This window comes from Podarcis raffonei, chromosome 1 (genome assembly GCF_027172205.1).
Source record: "Podarcis raffonei isolate rPodRaf1 chromosome 1, rPodRaf1.pri, whole genome shotgun sequence".
Lineage (NCBI taxonomy): Eukaryota > Metazoa > Chordata > Lepidosauria > Squamata > Lacertidae > Podarcis > Podarcis raffonei.
In genome coordinates, this window is record NC_070602.1 from 93,379,056 (window position 1) to 93,392,281 (window position 13,226).

Below are 13,226 nucleotides of genomic sequence, written 5' to 3' on the forward strand. Positions count from 1 at the left end.
TCCTCACAATACTTGGTTTCCAGACCCTTGATCATTTTGATCGCCCTTCTCTATACACGTTCCAGCTTGTCAATATAGAGCATCTGTTTTGCATACAGGAGGTCCTATGTTAAATCTCTGGCATCTCCACGTATGACTGGGAAAGACTCCCTTCTGGAACCCTGGAGAGTCTCTGTTAATTTATGTAAACAATACTGAAACAGGTAGGTCAATGGTCTGATTTGTTATAAGTCAGCTTCATTTGTTTCTAGAATACATCATCTCTGTACTATAACTCTGTAGTAAGAGCACAGTGCTAATGAAAACCATTTATACAACCAAGGCTACCGTAGTGGCAGAATACTGCTGGAATATAAACACTGTCTCTCAGAAATCTCATCAGCTTTGGAGAAATACAGCATTACAGTCACAGATAATCTTTCAGAATAATCAAATATATTTTACAATGCCTGCCCACTGAAAGCACACTGCTATGGTAAAACCAGATGCAATTGTATTTCCTGATTGAGTTAATATCATATGAAAAGGTACTCTGTTTCGTTCCGCCCTCTCCCCAACCTGTCACATTAAGCTAATTATTTTAGTAATACATGAGAAACAGTTTAATTAAAAAAAAATCATAACAGCTTACCATTGTCCTAGAGAAACATCAGATAAATTAATGAAGGATGGAAATTCTACAGTGTTCATCACAGGATAGGCATGTAGAGGAACCAGCAACGTGTCATCTCCCTGGAGGGAAAACCAAGAAGGAAATTACATAGACTGTTACAAGAGATAAATATTAATTGACATACACTGGGGTGGTTGCTAACTGGCTCCTCTTGTACTGCTGAGTTACAAGAACCAAGGTTACGTGGACTGAAGGGATTTTGTGAAAAATGACTGGCTTTCAATAGAGAATAATGGAGATGCCTCCCCTATCATTATAGTAACATACACAATGTAGGGGAAAGATCTTCAGTCTGATTTTATACATGTTTACCAAGATGCAAGACATACTTATTATCAGAACAACTGTTTATTATTTATAAAAAGTGCCAAATATATATTAGGCACTGTGCAGCAACAGACAAGAGAGGTCTCTGACTACAGGGTCACTTTGTGTGTGTGTGTGTGTGTGCGCGCGCGCAGGATTACGGCCTTATTCCATTCTCAGATATGAGAACATGGAAACAGATTTAGACAGCCATATGGCCAAATCAGTGTGCTTTCTGCCTAAATCAGGGATGGGAACTTTTTTTAGCCCAAAACCAGAGAAATCATCATCATCATCAAACCTTTTATTGGCATCACATACAAACATCCAAAGCAAATCAATACAGAATTACCACTTCCCCAGCGGCACAAAACATTTGCTAAAAGAAAGGAGGCAGAGCAGTCTAAACCAGAGAAATGGATGTGGCTTTTAAAATTGTACAGTGGGCTACATTCCAGCCACACATGCCAGTGGTTTTTATAAACAACCTTGCAGTTTGAAAGCATGCCAGTACAAGTAGATAAATAGATACCGCTGCAACGGGAAGGTAAACGGTGTTTCCGTGTGTTCTGGCACTTGTCATGGTCCTCTAAGCACCAGTAGTTTAGTCATGCTGGCCACATGACCTGGAAAACTGTCTGTGGACAAATACCTGCTCCCTCAACCTGAAGCAAGATGAGCGCCCCACCCAAAGTCACCTTTGACTGGACTTAACCGTCCAGGGGTGCTTTACCTTTTTGCCTTTGAAATATACTCAGAGTCGCGAAGTGATTTCATGCTCTTTATTCAGCTCATAGTGGTGAGGAGGAATGAATGGAAGTCCCCTCAAAGTATCTGCTTTATATACATTATTTACACAATGGGCTGCACATGATTGGCTAATTCCGGAATTCTACTGTAAGCCAATCAGGTTGTGGATTCACTTCTATCTGGAGCATGATTGGGTAGTTCCTGCCAACCAATCATACTGCTGCATTGTTCTAGGACCAATCAGACTGCTGCATTCTGAATCCTATTGTTCTAGGACCAATCAGACTGCTGCCTTTTGGATCCTATTGTTCTAGGACCAATCAGACTGCTGCAGTTTGGATCCTATTCAACTCAGTACATAACACCCCTCCCCTCTAAGTTCCAGTCCTGCCCGGGAGGTCGCATTCATAGTCCTCGAGGTACGCTGGCGGCCTACGTGTGCGTTGCGGCCTGGGGTGTTCCCTGGTCCGGGGTTCAGGTTCTGGCTCGTGTTCCAAGGATGCTGGCTGTGATGGGGCTATTTGGTCTGGCGCAACCGGCTCGCTCAGTCGTGGTTCTGGTTCCGGTGTCCTTTCGGCCTCGCAGGTCCTCTCTGTATTTACTGATTCTGCCTCTCCTGCTGGCCCCTCGTGCTCTATGGGTCTCACTGCCCCTCTGTTCCCTTGGGACTCCTCTGACCTTTCCTCCTCCTGGTTTTCTCCCGGGAATCGTCGCCGTATCTGGTCGCAGTGGCGGCGCCAGCATTGCCCCCCATCTGTTAGCACCTCGTACGACACGGGGCCAGTGACCCTGGTGACTGTGGCGGGTACCCATGCTGGGCCTGCCCCAAAATTCTTTGCGTACACTGGGTCCTGGGCCTCGAAGGTCCGGGGGTTCCTGCCTTCCCCCACCACTACCTCATCCTGAGCTCTATCGGGGTGAATGCGGTCCAATCTGATTGCAAGGCGCCGACCCATTAGTAGTTCAGCGGGGCTCCGGCCAGTTGTTGAGCTGGGGGTGCTGTGCTGTGCTAGAAGGAATGTGGCAAGGCGGTACTCCCAATCCCCTTGCGTCATGCGGCGAAGGGTGTCCTTGGTGGTCCGCACCATGCGTTCTGCTTGGCCATTGGTGGCAGGATGGAATGGCGGATGTGGCGGATGGCGTTCTGCGCTGTGAAGGTTTGGAATTCTCCTGACGTAAATGCAGTCCCGTTGTCTGAGACGAGAGTGTCAGGGAGCCCGTGGGTTGCAAACAGCCTGCGTAGTACCCGGATGGCTGCAGACGTAGAAGTGGACGGTACCAGTGCGACTTCCAGCCATTTGGTGTAGGAGTCCACCACTATGAAGAATGTTTTCCCCTGAAAGGGGCCAGCGAAGTCCACATGCAGGCGTGACCATGGTGCTCGGGCGGACTCCCAGGACTGGACTGGGGCCCTTGGGGGATCTGGGCGGGATTCTTGGCAGGCCTGGCAGTGTTTGACCCAGGCCTCTATCTCTCCGTCGATCCCCGGCCACCACACATAACTCCTGGCAAGGGCCTTCATTCTTACTACCCCTGGGTGTGTCTCGTGTAGGGCTGTGAGGACCCTTTTGCGGAGGGGCTGGGGAACAATGACCCTGCTTCCCCATAACAGGCACCCCTTGTGGGCCGACAGTTCATGTTTGCGGGTTGTGTAGCCGGCGAATTCTGGCCCGGGGCTGCTGCTGGGCCATCCCCTCCACACCCAGTCCAGGACCCGGGAGATGACCCTATCTTTCTTGGAATGGTGTGCAACTTCTTGTGCCTGAATGGGGTGGTCGGGAAGCAGCTCCAGGCTCATAACCTCTTGTGCAGGTGCTGGGTCGGGGCCTGTTTCCGGTAGTGGTAGCCTGCTGAGGGCATCCGCATGGCCCATCGCCTTCCCTGGACGGTGAATCAGTGCATACTGGTAGCTGGCAAGGAAAATTGACCACCTGAGGACGCGAGGAGACAGCACTTGGGGGGTCTGCTTTTCAGGGGCAAATAAGCCAAGCAACGGCTTGTGGTCAGTCACCACGGTGAAGGGCCGCCCGTACAAGAAATCATGGAATTTTTTTACTCCCTTCACGATTGCCAGACCCTCCTTGTCGATTTGCGAGTAGTTCCGCTCGGTTGCGTTGAGTGTCTGGGAAAAGTATGCCACCGGTACCTCTCTTCCATCCGGGAGTTGGTGTCCCAGGACAGCGCCAATTCCATAGGGCGAGGCATCGCATGCTAGCACCACCGGCAGCCTCTCGAAGTGTGCCAAGACTGAGTTTGAGACCAGCAAGTCCTTGACTGCCTGGAATGCGGCCTCCTGGCGCTGGCCCCACACCCAAGGGGCCCGCTTGTCCAGGAGTCTGTGTAGGGGCTCTGCTACCGCCACCTTGTGGGGAAGGAAGGAATGGTAAAAGTTCAATAGTCCCAAGAAGGCCTGAAGTTCAGTCTTGTTCTTGGGCGCTGGGGCATCACAAATGGCCCGTACCTTGTCCCCAGTCGGGTGGACCCCTTCTGCGTCCACCATAAATCCCAGAAAGTCCACCTGAGGCACTCCTAGTAGACATTTTTCCCGCTTCACCTTGAGACCCGCCGTCTGGAAACGGTGCAGAACGGTGCGGAGGCGGTCCTCAAACTCCTCTGGTGTGGGCCCGGCAATCAACACATCATCGAAGAAGGGGGTGACGCCCGGAATCCCTTTAAGTAGAGAGTCCATTAGATTCTGGAATATGCCTGGTGCCACGCTGACACCGAATTGCAGCCGCTTTACCCTGAATGCTCCTCTGTGCGTCACAATCGTCTGTGCCTCTGCTGTGGCCTCATCTACTGGCAGCTGTTGATATGCTTGGGCCAAGTCCAGCTTGCCAAAAATTTTCGACCCAGCCAGGGTGGCAAGAACATGGCTGACCACTGGCACTGGGTATGCATGGGCCGTGAGGGCCTTGTTTATGGTACATTTGTAGTCTGCGCAGATGCGGACTGAACCATTAGGCTTGACGGGCGTGACGATTGGGGTTTCCCAGGGGGCATTAGGCACCGGCTCCAGCACTCCTTGCTTCACGAGCCGGTCCAATTCCTCGTCTATACGGGGTTTCAGGGCGAACGGGACCCGGCGGGCCTTGAGCCTGACCGGTCGTACTGCGGGGTCAAGCTGTAGAGCAATGGGGGGGCCCGTATACTGTCCCAATTTCCCATCGAAAACCCCCGGAAATTCCTTGCATATGGCGTCCACGTCCACTTGTAAGCTAGTGTGGTTCACCCCGGTGACGGCTAGCCCCAGTGGTCCAAACCATGCCAATCCCAGTAAGCTAATGTAGGGGCCCTTGACCACAAGCAAGTCCAGTTGCCGCGTCCGCCCTCGGTATTGCACCCTGAAGGTCCCCACCCCCATTGTGGGGACCTTACGTTTTTGGAAGTCCCGGAGGGTGAATGGGGCCGGCCTGAGTTTGGGACCCCCAGTAGGACACAGTTTCCTTAAGGTCCTTGCCGAGATTATGGATAGAGTTGAACCCGTGTCAAGCTCCATGCGGCATGGGGCCCCCTCTATCTGTACGTCAACATAAATTTTCTCTACGTTGGGGTGGGGCAACTGGTATACCTGGAAGTCCGTGAGCTCTGTCGAGTTGCCTTGGTGCGTTGGGCCCCGGGACCTGGGGCTCTTGGATTGGTCATCTGATGCCTGGCGTCGGGTGGGCCGAGCCCGACACACCCGGGCGATGTGTCCCAATTTTCTGCACTGCCTGCACTCTGCGTTGCGGAAACGGCAGGTCCTCCTCTCGTGACTTTCTCCACAGCTTGCGCAGTTCCCTCCTTCTCGTCGAGGCAGCTGTGGTATGTGGGCTGCTTGAGTGCACTGCTGTACTCGGTGCACCTCCTCCCTGTCGGATCCTGAGTCGTCGGTGAGGTCTTCGTGGTGGACCCTCGGTTGGGACAGCTGGCTCGGCCGTGCCTCTTGCGTCGACCTCTCGGCAGCTTCCGTTGCCAGGGCCTCCTCCAGAGCGACCTGGAACGTTAGGTCCTTCTTAGCGTAGAGGCGTCGTTGCAGCTTCTCATCCTTCAGGCCACCGACGAGGTGGTCACGAAGCATGTTCTCCAGCTCTGAGAAGTTGTAGAACCGGGCGGCTTGGCGGAGAGAGGTCACAAACCCAGTTATGGTTTCCCCAGGGGCTTGCCGCTTTGCGTAGAAGGCATTTCGACGAGCCACCACTGAGGGCTGCGGCGAAAAGTGCCCCTTCAGCTGTTCCATTATTGTTTTGTATGGAACAGTAGCGACGTCTTCAGGCGCAAGGAGAGCCCGGGCGATTTCAAACGTCTCCTCTCCGCAGACGCTGAAGAATATCGCCCTCTTCTTGGCGTCTTCTTCGTCGGTGACCCCTTTGGCTTCTAGGAGGAAGGTGAAACGGGAGGCGTACGCTTCCCAGTCTCCAGATGCTGGGTTGAATGGCGAGAAGCTGTTGTCGGTTGCCATTCTGAGTTCCTTGTGTCCCGGAGCTGAAGCCTGGATACACGGTGCGAGGCAGCGGTGCGGCAGGTGGCGGTGCTGCGGTGCTGCGGTGCTGTGTGTGGCAGTCAGCTCAGCGGGATCCCACCTTCGTCGCCAGTGAAATATACTCAGAGTCGCGAAGTGATTTCATGCTCTTTATTCAGCTCATAGTGGTGAGGAGGAATGAATGGAAGTCCCCTCAAAGTATCTGCTTTATATACATTATTTACACAATGGGCTGCACATGATTGGCTAATTCCGGAATTCTACTGTAAGCCAATCAGGTTGTGGATTCACTTCTATCTGGAGCATGATTGGGTAGTTCCTGCCAACCAATCATACTGCTGCATTGTTCTAGGACCAATCAGACTGCTGCATTCTGAATCCTATTGTTCTAGGACCAATCAGACTGCTGCCTTTTGGATCCTATTGTTCTAGGACCAATCAGACTGCTGCAGTTTGGATCCTATTCAACTCAGTACATAACAGCCTTATACAGAGATATATCTCTCCATCCTATGGTGATAAATGACATTTTTTTGCCTTTAAAGGCATGTTTCTAGTCCTCTTGGGGATGAGGAAAAATTGAAAAACATAGCTTTCCTGAAAATGTTCAGCATTCTAAGAAGCTTCATTTTTATTTTTCTGCAGCACTGAGTTGAATTTCCCATGCAAATTTCACAAGTGTACTTCCTATAAGGAGACTGCAATCCATTCCAACAAAAATTTGCTGCATTTGAGTGAAAAAATGACCAGTTTTGAGGATTTTAAAAAACCTGGAACCATTATTCTTCTGAACACTTCTATTTTGTATTTCAAACCAAACCAGACACTCCTAGTATTTCCTCATTAGGTTCACATTAGACCTCTGTTTGCTCCTCCCTCCCCCTCCCCCCAAATTCAGTGTGTTATCTCTTCACTGAGGGTAGAACAAAATAACACAAAGGAAAGGGATGAATAATATAGACTGACAATACAGTGAATAAAATTGAGTATTATTAATCTGTAAGATCAATCCATTATTTTTATATATCATGGAGTACAACAACATTTATTTCACTCATACAAAGTGAGGAGGAGGCCACATATACATTCCCCCCCCCTTGTGGTGTCTTACCTGAGAATGGATTCTAAGGCAGTCATAATAGTATCGCCATTCATCAGCACAGAAATCAACCGTAATTGTGAAGGACAAGCCAGGGACAAGCCGTTGCTGTAAAACAGAGAACGGTAATTTCGCAAGAAGTGCCCAGCTGCCATTTATATTGCAATGTGAAAATGGAAAGTGGAGAATTAAATGCAAATGATGAGAAGGTTACTACTGACACTTACTATTTTGCTGTATTTGATCTGAAAGTACTTTGTCTCCGGTGGAATAACATGGAAATTTATAACTTCGCTTGAAATATTCAGAAGTTTCTGCAGAACAAAATAAGCAGGGTTTTTTCTGCCTTTCATTTTAAGAACAAACATCTATGTTTTAAAATCTTAAGTGACAGTCTAACTGTAATGAATTCGAAGTGCTATCTAGTGAGCTTTGGAAAATAGTTCCTTGACCGATCATTTCCTTCAGTATTGTTCTTACAGGTTTTCTCCCCCTTTGTGTTTGCAAATGAAATAGAAAAGATATTCAGAAAGTGATCAAAAGACAGTGGCCGCATTTCTATATTATGCTTACACTATGGTTTAGAGACACTTTCATGAGCAGGAAGGAGCTACAGCAAGTTTAGAGCTGGCACACCACTTGCTGCCCTGGTCCAAGGAGAAGCTCTGGCAGCATTTTCACTTCCCTTGAATCTTGCTTTGTGTCTAAGGATGGGGGAGAAATCTATTTTTAAATGGATTTAGACATAGATTTTCATGGTTCTGACCAATCGAGTTCAATTCCTAATGAATCACCTCTTGCATCAAATGCTGGCTTATGTCCCAGCCACTTTTACACTATATTACATAAAATATGCAAGAATTGTTTGAAGCTTCAGAGGAACCAGGGTGGAGAATTCACTTCCTGTCAAAATTAAGGAGCAAGACGGGAATTAGAAAAAAATAAATCTGTGTGGATAGGCTTGACATAGAGATTTTTCCCTAGCTGTGTTGTCTAACCCAAGGAATTGTAGTTTACCGCCAGCTGCAACTAGTTTAAACAAGCCAGCTTAATAAACCATGATTTTTGAATCTGACAATGGCTTGCTCTAAACCATGGTCCCTTCTATGGCTGGCATGACAATTCGAGATGCAGTGAAACAAAAAGCAGATGCTACCAAAGTCCTTTTCCCAACTGTACAGGAGGGGGAGGGGGGAGGATAAGAATGTCCAAGTCCAAGATGCTCTGTGGCTCCGTCCTGCTCATGCACATCTTGAGACTAAACCATGGTTTAGCGTGATGAGCATAGGTGGCCAGTGGGCAATTCCAGGTGTAATTATTTCATTTCAGCCCGCTACCTAACAACACCATTATTACTTACCAGTACTTGCTGGTGATGTTGTTCCATTATATACCCTCCAAAGTGCATGATGGCAGGTTTAGCCTGTATGACATCATTTCTTAGAAGCTTTCTAAATATCTCTGAAAAGAGAAGAAAAAAAGAATGAAAGAAATCAGAAGCAATAATTGGTATACTGAGTCAGATCAGCTGGATCAGAGCTCAATTAAAATTAGCGGTGACTAATGCGTTCCATTTGTTTTAATGAGGCTTAGCTGTGATTAGCTTAGGTAGATCGGTGCCACAGTCTAATCAGTCTAGCTTCTTTGTCGAAAAAGCTATCAGGGACTCGCTCCCAACCTGCCCATTGCTATCAGCCTCACCACACTAACCCAGATGTTGTCTTTTTGTAAGTCTCCTCACTTCCTGCCTGGGCTAAGTGGGCAAAGGATTTAGCAGCCATTCTGCCTGCATAGCAGCAGTGTATCTCTGGATTGCTTGGCCAACCAGTCAACTTCATTAGGAGCAAGACTGAAGGTCTTTCAGATGACCTATTTGTTGAGCATTCAGGGAGATTAGATAACCTTGGTTTATTTAATAAGCGTTTGCTCTGATTTGTTCGCAAGGAAGTGGCATTGTATCAAAGCAAGTATTACCCCACCCCCTCCACTATCCAATGTACTGCCCCATCTCTTAGCTTCTTCCCATAAGTCTAAACTTTTAGAAGGGTGGTATTTGTGTGCAAGACCTCCCAATCAACTATAACAGCACAACCTGGATTTCTTGGTAATGAACCTCGCACCCCACCGAAAACAGTTAACATTTGGAAGCACTCGAAGGCCTTCAAAAACCTATAAACCAAGAAGTCCCGCCTGCATAAGTATATCCAATCACCTACTGGATTCCACAAGGCGATTGGGGACATCAGTTGCTTCCTTAGTATCATCCACCAGGCTGTCCAAAAGAAGAGATTGCAGTTTCTCAGGGGTTTCTTTGGTGTTGCTGAACTCTTCGGAACAGGCTGATTTCACCACTTCCATCTTCTTGTGGTTAATACAACTTCACAGGCATCAAAATGATCATTCCCTGTAATCAAATGCAAAAATATAGTAGTACATATGAAAATCCTACATGCACAAAGACACTTGTTGTGCAAATTCCTAGTCGAAAGTTCAATTCCTGCTGCCATGGATGACACTGTTACACAGCTTGCTGAGCATTTCCAAGGAATTCCCCCCCCCTTAAAAACCAACAAATGCTTTATAAATAGGATATTAGATTCATTCATAATGGCCATAACAACATGCAAATAACTCCACTAATTATACAAACCTACCTGCCCACGTATATCTATGTAATTATTTTATGGCAGGAGAAAAACCCAACAATTTTTAATGACACTTCCTTGTTTAGTTGCCTGAAAGTGATTCTCACATGGCATACACAACAAGCAGGGGGCTTTTTACAAATCTGTTCTATAATCCTTCCTCCCCCAAACTCACTCATCTGGAAACAGGGTAGACGCTGAAGGATATGTCTCAGTTCCCTCAGCAACAGGTTTGTAGAACAAAGTTTAGTGGGGGGCGGGGAAAGGCTTAAACCTTAATAGGAGGCTGAAATCTAGACCCTGTCAGATTACTACATCTCTACTCAGAGATCTGCAATGGCTACTGGTTTGTTACCAGGCCAAATTCAAGGTGCTGCTATTAGTAAAAAAATCCCTTAACAACCTGGAGCCAGTTTACTTGGAGGACTGCCTCACCAGTGCTATTGTCCGAAAATGAGAGAGGGATGGTGGTGCTGGAACTCACCATGAACACCTCCCACATTTTCTCAGAATGGCAATGGCACCCACCTGAGAAGTGCCAGAACTGAGTTCTGGCAAGTTTTGGCTGGAAAAAAGCCCTGGCCATACCGCCCCCCTCCCCATATGTGCCTGCTCCAATCTATGGAACTGGCATTTTTACAAGTGCCATGTGACATGACAATAGGCACCTTTGCTGTTATTAATTCCTACTAAATACATTTCTGTTTAGGGAAGCCTACCCAGAAATGTAAACTTGATGTTTATTTAAATATGTAATTCTGGGAGGAATTCAACGTAGCACTAACCAGACTGCTGTCAACGCAAGCATTTCTGCTTGCCTGATGGTACAAACGGCCCTCTCTTTCCCTGCTGTGCTGTTATTGGGGTTCTCCCAACCCCCCCCCCGAGCCAACTTGGGGCGCACAGGGGGAGGAGAGCGAGGAAAGCCCTACTGAGTCAACAAAGTCCTTGTGCAGGCTTCTGCTAGCAGGACTTGTTAGCTGAATCCAGCCCCTTGTTTTAGAATGCATATTTTTTTTAAAACCTGCTGATTTCTTCCTATACATACATAATACATAAAATGTTGAGCTGCCATTGTGCAGCTCCCATTGGAGTACTGGTAGCACCTCACCACAATCCTGGATTTGCATGAAGTCAGGAAAGGGGATGTGGGGAAAAGAGAAGGCAGTTTACCAAATTAACAGACCTAATAAGAAATCACTCAAAAGAAAGATTAAGAATAGGATGTCTTTATAAATTTCATGGAAAAAGAAGGCTTCCAGAGCATCACTTGGCTTAGCGTAGACTAAACCCTACTGGCAATCAGAATGTTTCTCCAAAACTTGCCATCTAAATACAGTTATCTGTAAAAAAAAAAAAAAAAAGATTTACCAAGTACGTTCATGGATAGTGGGAAGTCATGATTCGAATTAAGGAGTCAAGCCAAAGCTGTGTAAAGAAGGCTTATACTCCCTATGTAGAAGTTAATTTGAAAATATTTGTTTTTTGAAGTTAGTTATCTATTTTTTGTTTTTATTCTTTTTCTGTTTCTTTTCATTTTATTTATGTATAATGGATGTATCTATGAGTGTTCACAATAAAGAAATAAAAGAGAGAGAGAGAGAGAGAAGGCAGTTTGCACCACTGCAGAGGCCCTAGGACAGGAGAAGGGAGGTAACACTGAGAGGGGGAAAGTGGTGGTTTAAAACAATGGCAGAAGTTTGAGTAAAGCAGGGATAGAGGGAAATGGTGGTTTTAAACAACAACAGTGAAGTACTATGGAATATTTGAAGGGGTTGCGAAAGGAGGGAGCAAGAGGCATGGGAATGAGGTTGAAGATGAAAGAAAGCAGGGGCATGAAAGGGACTGAAGAATAGGAGACGGTGGATGCTTCTAGCTGGGGGAAATGTAGAAAGGGTGCTTAGGACTTGGGATGAGAGGGAGGAAGAAGATTCAGGAGGTTCTCATGGTATAGGCATGAAAACAGGAGTGCAAAGCAGGGCTGCAGAACAGAAGGGAGAAGTGGCTTCAGAAATGGGTGAAAAGCAAGTTTAGTAGTTGCATGGGGAGGAATCTCTGGTGGGTTAAATGTGGTGGACTGGCAAGGGGAGCACAGCCCCTAGTTATTTATATTTAGGAAAAACAATTAGGCCAATTTATTTTTAATCTCTGATTTTATCAGTATTCTTAAATGTTTGTTTGTTTTCATGTGGACCACTTAGAGGTTTTCATGTTTAAGCAGTATATAAATCCGGTTAAATAAAAAATAAATAAATCAGTATCACAAGGGGGATACCAATATTCTCTCACTAATTGTTTCGGAGTAACTGCTGCTCACACTAATCTTCTCCATACTCAGAGATGTCTCCATACTCAGACCCAAAGCAGACTGCCCTTGAACTCTCCTTATAAGTAAGTAAGTGCTTAGCCCTTTCTATGGTTTAGGTTAAAATCCTTTTGACAGGATTTTGACAGGATCAAGTCCCATTGATCAAAGCTAGACTTACTTCTGAGTAAATGTAGTACTGTACTTAGAATCCCAAGGAAAACAAATGCCCTTTCTGACAGATTTGTTTATTTATTTTGTTTTAATATTGAAAAGCCAGAACTGAAAACAAGAACTGTGTTTGTCCTCCAAATAGAGCAAAGGCCATTTCTCAGCAAACAATCTGACACATCAGACACACAAATTAAGGCTTCATCACAGAAATCCAGACAGTAATGTTAATTATAATTGCCAAACTTCATTAACTTTAAGAACCTCATAATGGCTCAAATGCTTTAGAGTAAGTCAACAATCCATAATTCTGCCACATAAAAGGATCACAATTCAGATATACTCTTATGCTTAAGAAACAGGTCCTGACCAAACAAATGTAATGTACAGAAAGTTTATTTCCATCCATCTCAGAATGTTCCAGGAAAGGAACATGAGCTGCTCTCAAGGTCCATCTGATTATTTTTTTAGAGTATGATAAATTAATCTCCTTGGGCAATCTTTTAAAAATATCTTAATTTTTCCAACTTCCTCTTCATTTGTTAGACATTAATATGTGGAGTTATAGTAACGGCATTTCAATTCCCTGCTTTAAATAACTTTAGAATGAGTTGTTTACTTAATGAAGACAATTACAAAAGGCAGCAGCAGCTAAGAGGAATTGCAGGTCCAGTTGAAGTAAGCAGAGTTATCTAAATGTAAATAGAGCCTGGGGCTTGCCACAGAAAATTAAATAATAAACCGTCTGTTGGGTTCACAAAACTTCATCTGCTGGGCATCTGTCACAGCCAACCCCTTCATGACATCGCAAAACC

At 46.2% G+C, this 13,226-nt stretch overlaps 1 protein-coding gene across 2 annotated transcripts in view; it reads right to left on the reverse strand.

The window, feature by feature from the left end:
- The window catches only part of CFAP221 (cilia and flagella associated protein 221), a 39,039-nt gene that overhangs the window by 23,847 nt on the left and 1,966 nt on the right, over positions 1-13,226 (reverse strand). The window contains exons 2-6 of one of the 2 annotated variants that reach the window (XM_053404773.1): positions 9,507-9,694; positions 8,651-8,751; positions 7,518-7,604; positions 7,303-7,398; positions 632-732 (exon numbers count right to left, since the gene is read on the reverse strand). In XM_053404773.1, coding sequence (XP_053260748.1) covers positions 632-732; positions 7,303-7,398; positions 7,518-7,604; positions 8,651-8,751; positions 9,507-9,648 — 527 coding nt within the window. In that variant the 5' untranslated portion in view covers positions 9,649-9,694. Of the gene's footprint in view, positions 1-631; positions 733-7,302; positions 7,399-7,517; positions 7,605-8,650; positions 8,752-9,502; positions 9,695-13,226 lie in introns of those variants that run through there. The other variant, XM_053404783.1, reaches the window with a different exon arrangement.